Source organism: Crocuta crocuta, unplaced genomic scaffold (genome assembly GCF_008692635.1).
Source record: "Crocuta crocuta isolate KB4526 unplaced genomic scaffold, BGI_CrCroc_1.0 scaffold108, whole genome shotgun sequence".
NCBI lineage: Eukaryota > Metazoa > Chordata > Mammalia > Carnivora > Hyaenidae > Crocuta > Crocuta crocuta.
Window position 1 is genome coordinate 9,709,342 of NW_027532825.1, and position 18,051 is coordinate 9,727,392.

The window sequence follows — 18,051 nt, forward strand, 5'->3', positions numbered from 1 at the left end:
CGCCCAGGGAGAAGCCAGGCCCAGGCCCACATACGGGAATTGCAGGCAGCTGAACGGAAGAGGAAGACTGACCTTAAAAGTACTTTCCTGGGGCGCCTGTGTGGCTCAGTCGGTTGAGCGTCCGACTTTCGCTTAGGTCATGATCTCGCAGTTCGTGGGTTCGGGCCCCGCGTCGGGCTCTGTGCTGACTGCCAGCTCAGAGCCTGGAGCCTGTTTCAGTCTGGGACTCCCTCTCTCTCTGACCCTCCCCTGCTCACGCTGTCTCTCTCTCTCTCTTTCTCTCTCTCTCTCTCCTAGAAATAAAAAAAAAAAAAAAAGTACTTTCCAGTGGTGCTTGGGTGGCCCCGTCCGTGAGTGTGTGACTTGATTTCGGCTCCGGTCACGACACCAGGGTCATGGGATGGAGCCCTGCCTCGGGCTCTGTGTTGAGCGTGGAGCCTGCTCAGGATTCTCATTCTCTCTCTCTCTCTCTCTCTCTCTCTCTCATTCTATCTTCTGGCATCAAACAAAGGGAACAGGACCAGCGTTCCAGGTGCGGGACACGGAGCCAGGATCACCGAGCCCTTTCTCCAGGGACGTAATTGTGCCAACTGGGGCTGTCTTCATCGCGTGTCAGTCAGTCACAGGGCTCTTTCCTTTAGGTTTTCGAGGTTAGGACAGAAGCCAGTGTGCTCAAAATGGCTTAGGGACATCACTAACGATGGGCTGGGTGACTGGCGGGTTTGGGGGTGACGGAGCTCCTCCTGCAGCAGACATGTCGTGCACATCGACCAGCAAGGCAGGCAGGCAGCCTGCGGGGCCCGGGAAGCCGCTCGGTATCGCACGCTTCCGGCGCCCTGTGCGTTAGCCCAGCACCCGGGGCCGCTCTCCCTGCTGCGCTTGCCGCGTGCTGGGGAGATGGAAAGTGAATGTGTGAGTCCCAGCGGGCAACACACAGCATGGTGTTCGTGATCCCGCGACAGAGCCAGCCTGACCCTAAAATGTGTACAGAACCAAGACATGAGGGGGGCTTAGGAAAGAATCCTGGAGGGGCGCCTGGGTGGCTCCGTCGGTTAAGCGTCCGACTCCAGGTTTCGGCTCAGGTCACTATCTCAACGGTTTCGTGAGTTCGAGACCCGCATCCGGCTCTGTGCTGGCCGTGCAGAGCCTGCTTGGGATCCGCTCTTTCTCTCTCACTCTCTCTCACTCTCTTTCCCCTTCCCTACTCACACTGTCTCTGGATCTTTCAAAATAAATAAATAAACTTAAAAAAAATCCTAAATGATGATCTTTCCTAGTATATATTTAAGGCCATTTGTTTATAGATCATTTTTTTCATCCACAAAATAGAAATTGATTGAAACTGAGCTATTTGAGAAACATCAGAAAATAACACGAATCGTGTCTAAAACTGTGATGTAAATGAGTTCAAATGTGTTTCCTTTACAGGAGGTAGTATCTTAGCCTCCCCCCCCAACCTTTGTTTTGTTTGTTTTTGAACCCTCATCCGTTAGCACAGACGTGTGCCGTCTGTACTGTGAACATCTCATTAGAGAAGAGCCTCTCTGATCCCAGGTCAGAGCAGGGTACTCAAGGTGTATTGTGATAGACTCGGGAAGCTCAGGCTCAACCCGGAGACCGGCTGGATTGGGAACCCCTCCCTCCTTTCCTTCCTGCCCTCTGCTGGAGGTTTGCCTCGGAGCCGGAGCAGGAGGCAAAGGCAGGCCGGGTCCGCAGGCCTCCGCTACTGCCCTGCCCGACGCCGCGACGCCCCCACCACACCGGAAGGGCTCAGCCGGAGTGAGTTGGGGTCTTGGTGGAAATTGCAACAAGACCTCGTTACCAATTTCCTCCAGCTAATGCTTCATTTAAAAAGTAGGTACGGTTTACGTGAATTAATTCTAGTATATACTCAGTGTGACTCCAACGCCCCTTCCTTCTCTGAGTTTCAGGGAATTTGTTGAGACTGTTTTGTTTCAACTGTTACCTTAGACTATCCTGATTACCACAACGGGGCAATGGGTTTCCATCCCCGTAAGTACTAACATAAAAGTAATTCACATGTTCTATGCAGCATAATAAAAATATTATAAATCTCCTGTCACCTATTTCTGGAATTAATTAGGATTACTTTGTAACCTATCCTTCAGATTTTTATATATGGATACACTTTCGTGTTTTACTTAAGGGTCATCATATTTAATACTGTTTTGCAATCTGCTTTTTGGTTTAATGGGCCCCGAACATCCTTTTATATTTGTAAACGTACATCTGTAAAATCATTTAAGACCAGATGCATACCTTTTGGGGACCTAGCTCTATCACATTCTACCCCAGCATTTCCCAGTTGTGAGTACATTATAGCTGTTAGGAATAAGTTGATGTACTTNCATGGGGCTCGGCCCCACAAACCGTGAGATCATGACCTGAGCCAAAGTTGGACACTTAACCGACTGAGCCCCCCAGGCGCCCCACTTCTTTATTCACTTGTCTGATCACTTTGTAGCAGAAATTTCTAGCCATGGACTTCCTGGGGTCATTTTTAAGCTCCCAGTGCTAAGGAATCTTCCAGAAAGGTGGTGAGATCACCACACGGTAGTTTGAGGCCGCCCTGTTCCCTGCACGTTTGTGCACACCCCCTCCCCCCAGGGTCTGATCTCCTCGTTGTGATTCCTCTCTGTCCATTCTTCCTTTTCTTCTTACTTCGTCTGTTAGTTCTAGGACCATCGCTATACGGTTTTGAGTGCAAATTTTATGAAAACATCCATTCTCTCGCCCACAAGTTGCTCAATTAAAAAAAAAATTCCTATTATTCTCACATATCTTCAAATGAATCAACAGCATTTTGGAAGTTCTAGAAATCATGCCTTTAGGGGTTTCTTTGTGCTTCCATGAAAATCACAAATTAACCAGTAAGACTTAATCCCTCCGGTGAGGATCCTGAGTCTTCTTACCCGGGAACATAATGTACCTTTACATTTAGGTACCTTCTGCTATTACATTGGCTGATAAAGTATTTCTGCTTTTGTCGTCGATCTAGCACGTGCATGTCTGTTTTTGCTCATGACTCACTTTTAGAGCTGTGCACTTTCCCTGGCTTACAACTTTGACCACATCCCCTAAAGTGCAGATTCACAGCACAGTAGTAAGATACTCGTTTGCAAAGTGCCCTGGTCGCCGTTTGATTTCCTCCCTTACTCGGGGGTGGGCTTTTTCTTAAAATGAATTAAATCCTGGCCTTCACTGGGCTCTTATATCTGTCATAGTTTATAGAAATGTCCATTTAAAATTTGGGGCATATTTAATTTTCCTCGCACAGGTGCAGGTTGGCCCCACTTCATGCTGTGTCGGTCACTTGGGGGTGGGATTGGAGGGAGAGCATTCCAATGCCGTCTGCACCCCACATCCCTCCTTGTCATCCAGCCAGCCATTCCTTCCAGCAGGTGGTTATGGGGTGCTCCCCGGGCCCAGCCACTGCCTAAACTCCCCTCCATCTGAGTCAGGCCACGGGCGGAAGATAAGTACTGTGATCTTCCCAATTCCTCGTGTTTAATATAATCGTTTGTAGCTACCTGTGTTTAGTGGACCATGTAGCAGGAGCTATATTGTCAGGCTTTCTCCTTCTCTCTCACATTTCAGACTCCCCCGTCACAAAATCCTGAACACCGTCCGCGAGTTCCTCGGCTCTGTTGTTTGCATCATGGCCGAGGAAGAGGCACAATCACAGAGGACAGACCTCAGGGTCTTTATCTGGGAGCAGGGAGGCATGGCCGTGGGGATTGCTTACTTAGATCATAGACTGGGAGAGGATGAGATGGGCTAGAAGATCTTCAAGAGCATAGAGGAAGATCTCCTTTATCTAGCAGGAAGCTTGGACCCCATGTGGTCAGTAAAGGCCCTGCCTCCAGTCTCCACTGTGGACCGTGCGAGGCCACCTATTTTTGCGTGGATAATAGAGAACTTCAGGCATTTATATCATTTTTAAGCTGGCCATTCTTGGCGTGTTTATGAAGATGGACACTTAATTTAATTTTAAGGTTTTGGGGTGTGTGTACGTGTCTGTGTGCCTCTTCTGAATATAGGAGCCTAACTATTGAGAAAGGTATATAAGAAATACAGATGAAATGTGAATTTATTCTCTTTCTCCTTTTACCTATTTTTCCCCTTTGCTAGGGGTGGGAAGGGACACAAAATGTACTTAGGTAAACAGAAAGTTACTCGAAAGACAGGAATTTTTAAACTTCTGTGATAGAATCTGTCGTTCCTTTTAAAAGGTAAACATCTATTTCAGGATTACATGTCTGAAGTTATATATTGTAAGTCATGTATTATGTAAATTTTATATTATGTTGTGTAAATGTCTTAAGGGATTTAAATTGGATGGATCGGGGCGCCTGGGTGGCTTAGTCGGTTAAGCATCTGACTTTCGCTTAGGTCATGATCTCGCAGTTCGTGGGTTTGAGCCCCGCATCGGGCTCTGTGCTGACTGCCAGCTCAGAGCCTGGAGCCTGTTTCAGAGTCTGTATCTCCCTCTCTCTCTCTGACCCTCCCCTGCTCACTCTGTCTCTCCCTCTCTCTCCTAGAAATAAATAAAAAACATTAAAAATTTTTAAAAAAANTCCCCTGCTCACTCTGTCTCTCCCTCTCTCTCCTAGAAATAAATAAAAAACATTAAAAATTTTTAAAAAAAAATAAAAAAAAAATAAATTGGATGGATCAAGAAAAAAGTTTTGTATCCTTAATGCGTGAATTACTAGAACTATGTCTTCACCAAGCTTAGAGGTTTTAACCAGTTATATTTGGTGATAAAATTTATCCAGGACATTTTTTTTAAAAGATTTTATTTTTAAGCAGTCTCTATACCCAATGTGGGGCTCGAACTTAGAACCCTGAGATTAAGAGTCGCATACTCCACTGACTGAGCCAGCCAGGCGCTTCCCACCCCCACCCAGTAGATTTGTTTTTAATATTATTATTATAGATTCTTCCCTTTAAAGTAAAGACCCTGGTTAACTATGACCTTTTTAAAGAAGTTTAATCCTAAAGCAAGTTTGTCTTATTTTATAACGTGAATTGCTGTTCAAACATCACTGTTAAATTCTTTTTCTTGGGTTAAATGAAAAACGGGTTGCTTCTCACGATTGCAGTTCAAGCCATGACTAATATCTTACTTCCAAGGAAAAAATTATGAGGTTTTGGTTTCCCAAGTTACGAAATAATTTCTGGGCAATATTTAAAGAACTTTCTGTGACACAAATCTTTTGACTGACTGGGGTTTTTCTCCATGAATTTTGGTATTTTGGTGCCATCTAGTGGTGTGACTTCGTAGTAAGTTCAACATTCAGTGGACAGGCAAAACAAACAAAAAGCCAGTAAAGAAATTTTGTGTATGTTTCTCGGTTTTTTCTTTTTTTTTTTTTTAAATGTGTAAGAGAGAGTGGGAGACAGCATGAGCAGAGGAAGGGAAGAGAGAGAAGGAGACACACAGTCTGAAGTAGGCTCCAGACTCCGAACTGTCAGCAGAATCGGACGCGGGGCTCAAACCCACAAGCCATGAGATCATGACCTGAGCCGAAGTTGGACACATAACCGACTGAGCCACCCAGGCCCCCAGTGTGCTTCTTGGTTTCTAAAAATCTGTTTTTGTATTTGTAGTTGCTGCTGTTTGAACGTTCTTGGATGAGCAGATGGAAGTCTTGTGTTCTGCACGAAGGGGAAGGGAACATAAGGAGCGTGAAGTGGAGAGGCCATCTGATCGCTTGGGCCAATAACATGGTAAAACCACACCTTCATCTTCCGAATCCGTCTTCAAAGCCGAAAGAGTAGCCACCTGGGGAGGGCCGTGACCAAGATAAAAGATGCCACTGGCTGCCGTGATCTTTTCTAAGACCTACAAATGGCAGCTGCTATCCTACCCGGAAGGCTAAAGAGATTAGATTGCTCTTGGCTTTCATAACAGAGTAATTCTCCACATATTCTGGACTTTGCTTTGGAATAAGAAACCCGAGGCATGGAGACTAGCCACGAAAATGAAAAGGCATCTTAATAATTGAAGGGCTGCGTTGGGGATGCGGTGTTGAAAACACCAGGTGCCTGTTAGCCCGGGGCAGGTGAGAGGCGCTGTGAGACAAGTACAGATACCGCTGACTTCACTTCCTCCCAGTATAATCACAGGCAGAAATCACGCCTGCTTTTACGAAGTAGATTGTAATTTCTGGCGTCGCCCCGTTTAAAGTTTACTCCCTGTGAGTTAGGGCGAGTAGAAAGTTCAAAGACTAGCTTTTGACACCCAGCCTGTCTTCTGGAAGTTCAGGGTTTAACTCAACAAATTGGTTCTATTCCATTTTATTTATGTATTTATTTATTTTTCATATTTATTGCTTTATTTTGCTAGTTGGAGAATTTTAATTTTGAGGACCAAAGTAGCTTGGACAAGTTTAACTAAATTTCATGCATTAATACAACAAATTCATTTAGCTGCAACCCTGTAATTGGCACTGACGTATGTCCTTCAGTGATCACAGGGCTCTGTTCCGTTTTAAGTGGTTGAATTCTCCCAGAACCTACTTTGCTAGTCAGGACTTTCTGAGATTTCTCCCGAGTCATAGCAAAGGTTAAACAAACCTGTTTATTTTATTTTATTTTTTTTTCATATTTGTTTATTTTGAGAGAGCTAGAACATGAGCAGTGGAGGGGCAGTGAGAGAGGGGGAGCGAGAATCCCAAGTAGGCTCCGTGATGGTGGCACAGAGCCAGATATGGGACTCGATCACACAAACCGTGAGATCATGACCTGAGCCCAAATCAAGAGTCAGATGCTTCACTGAACCACCCAGGTGCCCCTCGGTTTATTTGTAGTTAGCTGCTTGCTTGATGTTTCCGTCTGAGTGCTTTCAAATGTCAGGTACACATTTCCTTACGCATAGTGGTTTTTCAGATTCAAAGCTTTTCTAAAACACAACCTCCGTTTTTGTGGCAGAACACTACAATTAGAAATGTTACTTGTCATCCTGGAAATGCAACGCTTGATACCTGGACGTCTCACACTTGCGTTGTGTTTGAGCCACGGAAGCCATCTGCTGATAAAATCTCTTTGGTCCAGAAAGGAGGGTAGAGGTTTCCTTTTGCTGTGGGCTCTCACGGGGTGTGTGTGGCCCCGGAGTGTGGCTCCCAGTCGTGCTCAGGAAACGCTGTCGGTGTTTTGCGGTGCTGGTTACGGGTGGCGTGTAGCAGCGGCTGTTACTAAATTTTCCTTACCTTTCCTTCTCCCGAGCGGAGGACACCTAATGCTGTTGTATCTTCCAGGGCGTGAAGATTTTTGACGTCACCTCAAAGCAGAGAATCACCAATGTGCCCCGGGATGATATAAGTCTCCGCCCGGATATGTATCCCTGTAGCCTCTGCTGGAAGGACAGTGTGACGCTGATTATTGGCTGGGGGACTTCAGTCAAGGTGGTTTTGCTTGCCTTTCTTTTTTAGAAAAATTTCTTTAACGTTTATTTATCTTTGAGACACAGAGAAAGACAGAGCATGATCGTGGGTGGGGCAGAGAGAGGGAGACACAGAACCCGAAGCAGGCCCCAGGCTCCGAGCTGTCAGCACAGAGCCCGACACGGGGCTCGAACTCACAAACTGTGAGATCATGACCTGGGCCGAAGTCAGACGCTCAACCGACTGAGCCACCCAGGAGCCCCTTGCCTTTCTAATAAGTTCATGTTGTTACAGATCCACTGAGGGTTGTCCAAAGATACAGGAGTTCTTTCTTTATTTAAAAAACAAAAAAAATTCTTTTTGTTTATTTTTGAAGGTGGGGGGAGGAGAGAGAGAGAGAGAGAGAGAGAGAGAGAGCTAGCGAGAGCGAACATGAGCGGGGGAGGGACAGAAAAAGAGGGAGACACAGCATCTGAAGCAGGTTCCAGGCTCCAAGCTGTCAGCACAGAGCCTGATGTGGGGCTCGAACCCACGAACTGTGAGATCATGACCTGAGCCAAAGTTGGACGCTTAACCAACTGAGCCACCCAGGCGCTCAAAAGAATAGGAGATCTTGAATGGCTTTCTAGAACCAAGATATTTTCCCTTGCTCATTATTGTCCTATGATAATTCACTTAATGCTCAGTTCTTTTCATTTGCATAAATTTGGAGATACAGTCTGCCTTTTCCATGCCCTGCAAAACAGATGGGGAGTATTTCCTTATTCACATTGGCACCTCCATTTATGACCTTTAAATTTCTCGTTGCCCAGTTGGCCTTAGCTCTTTATGGAACATGTGCATCCGTGTGAAAGAGACGCAGCCACTCTACAGAAGCGGGCCCGGAGCTCATTCACATTTAGATTTTGCGTACCAGTGTTTGTCTTGTGTTAGATATTTCAGAACCCAAAGTCACTGGCTTCCCTTTAACAATGTATAGCTTAATCTAAACAAAATAAACTAAAAATTAACCAAGGCGAAAATAGTACGAGAAGGTGTGCCAGCAACGGTCTGGCGGCACAGCTCAGGCTTTAGAGTCAGACAGGTGTGGGATCGGGTCTGCCTTCTCCACGCACTTCCTGTGTGAGCCGAAGTCTTCCTCTGACCGTGTGCCAGCTGTGCTCCGGTCGTGAGTGTGGGGGAGGATGAGATGAGGAAGTGCATACAGGGAGCTTAGCGTAGCATCTGACATACCGTAAGTGCTTCCTAAGCCTCGGGTGTCGTTATTGTGCCAGAAAATTCTAGACAAGTCATGAAGGAGACATGGTTATTTAAAATGTACCCTTCTCTGGGGTGCCTGGCTGGGTCAGTCATTTGAACTTCTAACTCTTGATTTTGGCTCGGGTCACGATCTCACGGTTTGTGAGATGAAGCCCTGCATTGGGCTGTGCACTGAGCCGAGCGTGGAGCCTGCTCTCGCTGCCCCTCCCCTGCTCGTACATGCATGCACACGACCTCTCTCTCATAAACAAAGAATGTACTCTTCTCTGGAAAAGGAAAGCATGAAAACTGTTCACTGAGCACTTCTTACTACAAAAACAATCACTGTAAACTTGAGGGAAAGCCCTCTCGGCCTTCACGTCGGTATGATTCAGCTCCTCCTGTCTTTCCTGGTTGGCCCAGGCATGAGGTGAACATAGCCCGGCTCACATTTAGGAGAGCGGGGAAGTTGTGCACAGTAGTCTAGGGTAAAAGGAGTGAAAGGTGATTCTCTAGTCTTCCCGCATTGTGTGCTTGCGCATCCAGTAAGCTTCTGTTCTTGACATATTTTAAATTCCTTGAATGGACTAAGTGTCCACAAGTGTCGTGCACACAAGTTGGGAGAGGGGCAGAGAGCGAGGGAGACACAGAACATGAAGCAGGCTCCAGGCTCTGAGCTGTCAGCACAGAGCCTGACGTGGGGCTCATACCCATGAACCATGAGATCACGACCTGAGCCGAAGTTGGACGCTGTATCCAACTAAGCCACCCAGGCTCCCCAGTCACAGGCATTCTTTTTAAAAAAAAAATTTTTTTAAACACTTATTTATTTTTGAGAGACAGAGAGACAGAGCCTGAGCAGGGGGGCACAGAGAGAGGAGGAGGCACAGAGTCCGAAGCAGGCCCCAGGCCCTGGGCTGTCAGCACAGAGCCCAACACCGGGTTCAAACCCACGAACCATGAGGTCATAACCCAAGCCGAAGTCAGACGCTCAACCGAGCCACCCAGATGCCCCCAGGTATTCTTAAAAACAGAGCACCACCCCTAGAAAGAGGGAAGGCGGTGCGAGCGGGCCGGCAGGCCTGGAGTGATGCGCACAGCCACCAGAGGCTGCGGAGGCGTGTGGCAGATGGAGTCTCCTCCCGAGCCTCTGCGAAGGGTATGGCCGTGCAGACACCTTGATTCTGGCCCAGTGAAACTGGTTTTAGGCTTCCGGCCTTTAGAAATTTGAAAGGACGCATTTCTGTTATTTTAAACCACCAAGTCCATCCTTTAGAGCAGCCAGGGGAGACGAACACACTTCACTGCGCCCGGATGATGGTCCAACGTCATTTTTCACACCAAGTGTTTCTTATTATTGGGGATTCCTCCTGGTAACGTTTCGGGCACTTCCTCTCAGTTGAGAGTCCCACTGTGTTCTGCCGAGGGAAGACAAGATAGGACTTCGCCCTTCCTCCGAGAGCAGGCCCGTCGGGGAGGGACGGCCTCACAGCGCGGCAGGGTGCAGTTGGCGCTGACCCACCGCTTCATTCATTCACTCGCCCGGCGAACACTTACTGAGTTCCCGCGACGTGCCAGGCAGTGTTCTAGTGCTGCAGATACGTAAATAGATGAGTTCTCTCCTGGGGAGGATGGACGAGCTAGTGAACGTAGCATGTGGAAGGCGGTAAAATACCAAGGGGAAATGGGGGGGTGCTTGGCGGTGCGTGCCATTTAATACAGAGCGATCCAGGGAAGACCTCTGTCATACTGAACATGTCCTTGGGCAGAGATCTGGAGGGAGGAGGCCATGCAGCTGGGGAGGGGGAGCTCAGCAGGGCCAGGAACCGGGGCAAAATCTGTGAGGTAGGAGTGCGATGGGCGTGTCCTTGTGGGACATAAAGAAAGCCATCGTCACCGGAGTGGATGGAGCAGGTGCGGAGGAGAGGGACAGAGGCGGGTGCACTGTGAAGGGGCGGAGCGTGGAGGGTCTCACCTGCCTCTGTACAATGTTTGGCTTTTAATTTGAGCGAGATGAGAAGCCAGCAGAGGGGGTTGGAGCCATGGAGCTAGTTAAATGGTCAGACTCTGGATTTGGAAAGGCTCGCTCTGCCCTGCAGAGCCAGACAGCAAAGGGGGCAGTGAAGAGGGGAGACAGGGAGGAGGAGGAGGCCCAGGAACCTCAGTAGAAGTCAGGGCCCCGGATCAGCCTAGCGGAGCCAGTGGGGAACGACTGGATTCTGGATGTGTTTTGAGCATAGACCCTATACTGTTAACAGGTTGACGCGGGATATAAGGAAAAGAGAAGAGGTCAGCGGTGACCCTTTTAAGCTGTGGCACTGGGAAATAAACTCCCTCTTACTGACATGGGAAGGGCTGCCAGCAGAACGCATTTAGACGGCAAGTCAGGAGTAGATCTTGTGTGTCCACTTGAGATGCCCGTTAGACAGATAAGTGGAGGAGACAGTCGGATGATGTAACTAGTGTTCACGGGTGAGAATCAACCTGTCAGAGTAGAGGCTCTTGACATTATCGATCTGCTCTTCTGCGGGACACGAGCTTAGCACGCACTCCTCACCCACGCGAGGCAGGTGCCGGGCTGGGGCCCGGGCCACACACCTGGGGAGGAGAGCCCAGCCTCCGGTACTGCCCTGGTCTCCAGAGCGGCTGTAGCGTGGCCAGGGAAGCAGGCCGGCCTTGGCGGGACTTCACTTTTCGCTCCAGCCATAGATGCCCCTGCTCTGTGCTTCTGTCCTGCCCCTTCACATTTGACTAAAGTCCCGTATTTGTTTATCTTCCCCTACGGCACCATAATCTTCCTAAGAAAAGAGCTCTGTTTTTCAAAACTTTTTTTTTCATTAAAAAAAATACTTTTTTCTTTATTTTGAGCAGGGAAAGGGCAGAGAGAGAGAATCCCAAGCACGCTCCGTGCTGACAGCACAGGGCTCCATCCCAGAAACTATGAGATCATGACCTGAGCTAAAATCACTCGCTTAACTGTCACTTAACTGACGGAGCCACCCAGGCGCCCCTCTCAAAACTCTTGGTTTTTTGTTTTGTTTTGTTTTTAAGTTTGTTTTAAACTTAGAGAAAGCTTGAGTGGGGTAGGGACAGAGAGAGGAGGAGAGTATTCCCAGCAGGCTCTGCTCTGTTAGCACAGAGCCTGATGTGGGGGCTCTAACTCACAAATCGTGAGATCAAGAGTTGGACACTTAACCAACTGAGCCACCCAGGCGCCCCTCTCAAAACTCTTAACTGAGGACTGGTGCTCAGTAGTTGCCCAGAGCGCTGGGTAGTATTACTTCCGGGTTACTTTCTGTGATTCTGCTTCAAACCATTTGAGATACTGCTCGTGTACTTTCATTAGCACATTAATCATCAGCGCAGTGTCCGTTTGACACTGCGGGGCGTGCCTGCTAGACGTTTGGGTAGTTTCCCTCATAAGTGTGGATGGAATGGCCAACATGTCAGATCAGAAATCCAACAAAAGAAGAAGGAAATCGGGGAATATTGGGGAAGTGGACAGGACTTTGTCTGAGATGGACAGGCGACAAAAAGCAGTCAAGGGAGAATATTTCCAGTCCCTTCCAAGCAAATGCTTCTCCCTCCACAGCAGTGGGTTCAAGTCCTGCCTTAGAGGAAGGACTGTCACGTGGTCACTACACTGCTGCACAGCAGCTTGGAGATGTGTACTCAATAGATAATACCACACCTTCTGCATCCCCATTGATCTGTCAATTCTGCATCTAGGAAATTTATCCCATGGAAACAAAAGCCCAAGAGTCTTATATCCAAGTATGTGGATCGTGCTGTTACTTGCCTTTGGGTTATGTAGGAGCAAAAATCAAATGTCTAAAAGGGGATTGAGTAAGAGAATTACAGTACACGCAATACAGTGAAATACCATTGAGGTTAAAGAATTGTATTGTGGAAGAATATTTAAATAATACATCGACTTGTTAAGTTAATAAAAGTAGCTTCCAAAAAAAAAAAAAAAAGAGGGATTGTTAATGTTTTATCTTTGTACTGGGACAATGAATAATATTTGTGTTTTCTCTTAGGGTTTTTCTATGTGTTAGAATTTTCTATTTTGTAGCTAAACGTAGGGTAATAGTATTTATTGTGTTCTTTTATAGCTATCTGAAGAAAAAGGAAAAAAAACCTGATCCCTGACTAAAGTTGTGTATAATCAGTTTTTAACTTTGGGTTGTCTTACCTCGATGGCAGAACTTATGTAAATTTTTGTTGTCTTATTACAAGAGAATGTATTCATTTCAGAAAAAACAGCAAAGGGGCTCTTGGATGGCTCAGTTAGGCGTCCAACTCATTGATTTCGGCTCAGGTCATGATCTCATGGTTCACAGGTTTGAGCCCCGTGTCGGGCTTCGAGCTGCACTATTAGCTTTGGATTCTCTGTCTGCCTTTCTCACTCTCTGCCATTCAGCCCATTGACTTTCTCTCTCTCCCTCCCTCTCTCTGCCCCTCCCCAGCTCGCTCACTCTCTCTCTCTCTCTCTCTCTCTCCCCCCTCCCCCCTCTCTCAAAAATAAATAAACTTAAAAAAAAAAACTGCTACACACACACGCTTATGTCCAAACTGTATACATAGAATTTACTTTTTAATGGTTTAAGTTGATTTCTTTTGAGAGAAAACTCGAGTGGGCGAGGGGCAGAGAGAGAGGATGAAAGAATCCCAAGCAGGCTCCACTCTGTCAGCTCAGAGCCCAACACAGGGCTTGAACATATGAACTGTGAGATCATGACCTGAGCTGAAATCAAGAGTCAGATGCTTAACTGACTGAACCACCCAGGTAGCCCCTACGTATAATTTAAAATAGAGGTTGGCAGACTTTCTGTAGAGGGTAGCAAATCCTTTAGACTTTGTGGGCTACATACTGTTTCTCCTCGTGTCTTCCTTCCTTCCTTTCTAGCCTTTCAAAATGTAAGAACTATTCTTACATATCATAAAAAGACAAGTCAAAGACAGGCTGTAGTTTGCCAATCCTGATTTAAAGTACATAATACATTGATTTTAAAACACTTGGGAGGAAAAAAAAAAAAACCACTTGAGAGAAGAAGAGCATGATGCCACTTAACGCATAGTATGATATAGCAACAGTGAAATAAATGGCTAATATGTCATCAGAAACACAGGCCCTAATCTGAATGTTGCCCAGATTAGTCGTTGGGCAGAGCTTCATTTGGACGATGATAGAAGCAGTCCTTGGGGCGCCTGCATGGCTCAGTCGTTTGACCATCCGACTTCGGCTCAGGGCATGATCCCACAGTTTGTGAGTTTAAGCCCTGCGCTGGGCTCTGTGCTGACAGCTTGGAGCCTGGAGCCTGCTTCGGATTCTGTGTCTCCCTCTCTGCCCCTCCCCTGCTCACACTCTGTCTCTCTCTCTCTCTCAAAAATAAACAAACATTAAAAAAAAAAATTAAAAGAAGTAGCCCCTAAGTAGAGTTGCCGAGAATGAGTCATTGGAAACATTTTAAAACAATGCTAGTTTCCCTTCTTTCTTTGCCCTCAAATAAGACTTTACTGAAGAATAGTGTTGGAGAACGTAAGGAATCATTGCTATATGTCATTGAAATTAATTTCTATCAGTGAAGTCACTGAGTAGATTGTGTGTTCTCCATCTCCATTGCTACATGGCTAATTTAACAAAAGTATCCTACAGCGATGAAATGTTACAAGGAGTTTTCCATCAAATGAATAAAAGAACCTCTGAATTTCTTTTCTAGATCTGCTCAGTGAAGGAGCGGCATGCCAGTGAAATGAGGGACTTGCCAAGTCGCTATGTTGAAATAGGTATGCCTTCCGTGAGTATAAAACGTCGGAAGAGAGTCCAATTTATTTAGTAAAGGGAAACCTAAAATCCTGTTCATCCTTGGGGCTCATCCCTTGGTACCTTTGTGAAGTAGGTGGAGAAGCTTTTAAGTTTTGAAACTTTGCTACAGTATTTCTCATACTGTATTTTTTTTTTTCTATCTGTATGTTTCCCCTTTTTACACGTTACCTGTGTAGTTGGCTTTGAAGCTAAATAACCATAGGTTCAAGTTCTGGTTCTGTGGCTTCCCACCTGGACCTTGGACAGATGTCTACGTGCTTGTGCATTCCCATCTGTAAAACGTGAGAAGGGACCCCTACCCCACGGGGTGTGGCTGAGAATTCAGAGAATCCACGCCCGCGCAGTCATGGCACGGTCCGACACCCCATCGTGCCCCCAGCGCACCCTCACACCCCCTCTTCGTCATCACGGCTCTGGTCCAGGCTGCCGCAGCCTCCTGACTGGTTTGTCTCCTGCTGCTGTGAATTGCGGCAGCCTAGCCTCCCCGCTGCAGCCGTATTCAAACCAGGTCCTGTCCCCGCCCTTCAGCCCGTCCCCGTTGCTTGTGGCATAGAGAGGAGACCCCTGGCGGCTGTGTCGGCCCTCACCCCGCACCTCCAGCTTTCGCTCACAGCAGGCTTCCCTTCGGTCTGTGCACCGCAGCCACGTTGGCCACCTTTCACGCATCTGCGTTCCTCCTCCAGGCCTCTCTAGAAAGCTCCTCTGGCCTGTTTGCGCCTCCGGGACCCTTAATCATTCTTCAGCTCAAGTATTGCTTGAGAAAGCCCAGTGGGAAAGCCCGCTGCACCTTGCTAACTGGGTCAGGCCCTCCCCTTTCTCATGCCTCTTTCACTTGCAGTGATTGTGTGTTTGTTCAGTGCGGGCCTGTCTCTTCCACCAGACTGTAACCTCCCTGAGGGCTCATACTGGGTTTATTTTGGCTCAGTGTTTGTGTCTCAGGAACCAGGCACAGTGTAAGTACTAAGTAATACTATGTACTGAGCAAATCCGTGACTCGGGGAAACAACCATTCAGGAGAAGTATGCCGAAACTGATCCGCAACTACTTCTACGTCTTAGTTTTATGACTTAGTGTAAAAGTTATTCAGACAGAAGGGATGAAAATAGAGTGACTTTAGCCAATCAAATAGCTATAGTGAAAGCTATTTTTGGGTTATTCAGAACCAAGCAGTAGGAGACCAAGTTATGTGGCAAAGCTGTTTGGGCATCTTAGAAGTGGGCTGAAAGGTTCATTTCCCTGTTTGGGTGAGAGGTGGGGAATGTCACTTTCATCGGTTCTCATAACAAGGTGAAGATGAGATAATCATTTGCACACGACTGTATTTCTAAAAGTAGAAAGGTGTGTATTACCTCCATGGCTAATATAGTCATAGCATTTAAATCTGGAGTGTTTTGCACTTGAAGACAGACGTGGCTGTAGGCTGGAAGGGTTTTAGCAACTTTTTGACTTTGACAGAGAAATAAATCCACAGTTCAGGTTGCGTAGAGTATGGACAATAAGCATATGCAGAATATAATGGTACCAAGAAAAGCCAAGGAACAAGGAGCTAGAGAAAACTGAAAACTACAAGGTCAGGATCATCAATTCACTGTCTCCATCTTCTTTCCCACTTCCCAGCAAAAACCTCTGAACAGCTCAATGCGTAGTGTCCTGAGAGATAAGTACTCCAATATTTTAAATACAGACAAGGGGGTCTGGGGCTGAAATGAGAGCCCTGGGAGTTTTTAAGGGTGGAGGCATTGCCGGGAAGACACCAATGTGACATGGAGGCAATGGTACCTACCTTTGCAGGCAGTTGTGAGGATTAGATGTTAAGTAACATCTTGATCTCAGTGCTTGGCATACAGTAGGCGCTCACTGAATCATGGTGGTGATTATCACTGTGCAGACTTCCTTCCCAGCTCTGTGACTGCTAATAGCTGGCCCAGTGGTGGCCCTGGAGCCCTGGGATCACGTTATTAAAGTAGAGTTCATCTGGACTACAATTTACGTGCAGTAGAGCGTGTGTGGATGCCAGCAATATCACATTACTGACGTTTTACCACTATCGTTAGTCGTTAAGTACCATTTTTTCCCCTCTTGAGAGGAAACCTTTAAGAATATAAACCATTTCCACAGCAGGAGGCAAAGTGGTTTAGATAAGAGTCCTTGACGAGGATAAAGGAAAAGAGAAATATTAGGAGGTCTGGATTACAATTTGCTTTAGCCCTGAACAGTGTGAGCCACAGTTCTGAGTAAATGAGGTGAAAATGGCATTGAGGTTAAAGAACTCTCAGTGGCTGTACATTTCTTAGAAGCCAAATGTTTGTACCTCTTCCTTGTAAATCAGAATCTCAACAACACAAAAGTTTTTGCTCTTAGAAGGATATTCATTTATTCTTATAAATGAAAAACCATAACGATAATGAAAATTAGTCTTACTGGGCTATCACCAGCCCTTGAAAACATTCTCTCTATGTAAGGCTTTTTGGATGTAATTTCTTTTTCCAAATTACATGGTGGGGTTTTTTCTTAAAGTTTTAATTTATTTATTTTTGAGAGAGAAAGAGACCGTGTGAGCAGGGGAGGGACAGAGAGAGAGAGAGAATCTGAAGCAGGCTCCACACTATCAGCACAGAGCCCGATGCAGGGCTTGAACTCATGAAAACATGAGATCATGACCTGAGCCAAAACCAAGAGTCAGACGCTTAACCGACTGAGCCACCCGGGCACCCCCACGTTACGTTGCTAAAAGTAGGTTGTGGTCTAAGCCCGCCATACTTATTTGAACTTGGACCTCTTGCACTATCACGGGACTCCCTCACTGTGTGGCACTGTTCACCAAAGTCTTCCGTGGTCTTTCAGGAATGGCAGTTGGAGAGCTCTTGAGAAATGAAGCCAGTATTTGTGGGTCATTTTCTGGGTGTCTCTTTCCAGGACATACGACTTGCATGTGAGGAATTCACGATTGACTTCCTAGTCTTCATTTCCTATGGAAGCGTGTTTCAAAAACAAAGCAAATCAAGGGAAAAACTAAACGGGAATCTACGTAAAATGACAAGCGAGGAAGAAAGGGAAGAGAGAAAAGGGGCGTGTCTTTCACATTAATTAAGCAGTGGCTGTATCTTCAGCCGACTGCACACCATGGCTCCTTGAATTTAGCACATTGTTCTGCTTTTAGCCTCTTGATTGGGACGGCAGTGACCTGGAGATAAAAGCTCTGTGCGGTGTAGAGACCAGCGGGAGATAGATGTCTCGGCGAGATGCAAGTGTGTCTCGCCGTCCACCTGTCGCGCTGCTGACCCAGACACGTGGCTTCCATGCGCGTGCTGTGCTTCGCCCCCTGGCTGGGAGTCGGCAGAGATCGGACAGCCCTGTTATTAGGGTGTTTTTGCTTCAGGGTCTAGCTTTAGTTGGTGTTCTGTTATAAATTCAGTCCGGCTCTCTTTTCTCTTCATTCTTCTTTCTGCATTAAATTTCCCCCTGACATTGTATTACGAAAAAAAAAAATTAAAACATACCACCAAGTGAAGAATACTCACAAAATACTCACAAAAATACTCAGGCGTGTCCTCCACTCTAGGTTCTGCAGTT

General features: G+C 46.6%; 1 protein-coding gene across 1 annotated transcript in view; it reads left to right on the top strand.

Moving 5' to 3' along the window:
• Positions 1-18,051, top strand: part of VPS41 (VPS41 subunit of HOPS complex) — a 184,738-nt gene that overhangs the window by 106,604 nt on the left and 60,083 nt on the right. The window contains exons 8-10 of the mRNA XM_077781123.1: positions 5,635-5,754; positions 7,284-7,430; positions 14,372-14,438. Of these exons, the coding sequence (XP_077637249.1) occupies positions 5,635-5,754; positions 7,284-7,430; positions 14,372-14,438 (334 nt within the window). The remainder of the gene's footprint in view (positions 1-5,634; positions 5,755-7,283; positions 7,431-14,371; positions 14,439-18,051) is intronic.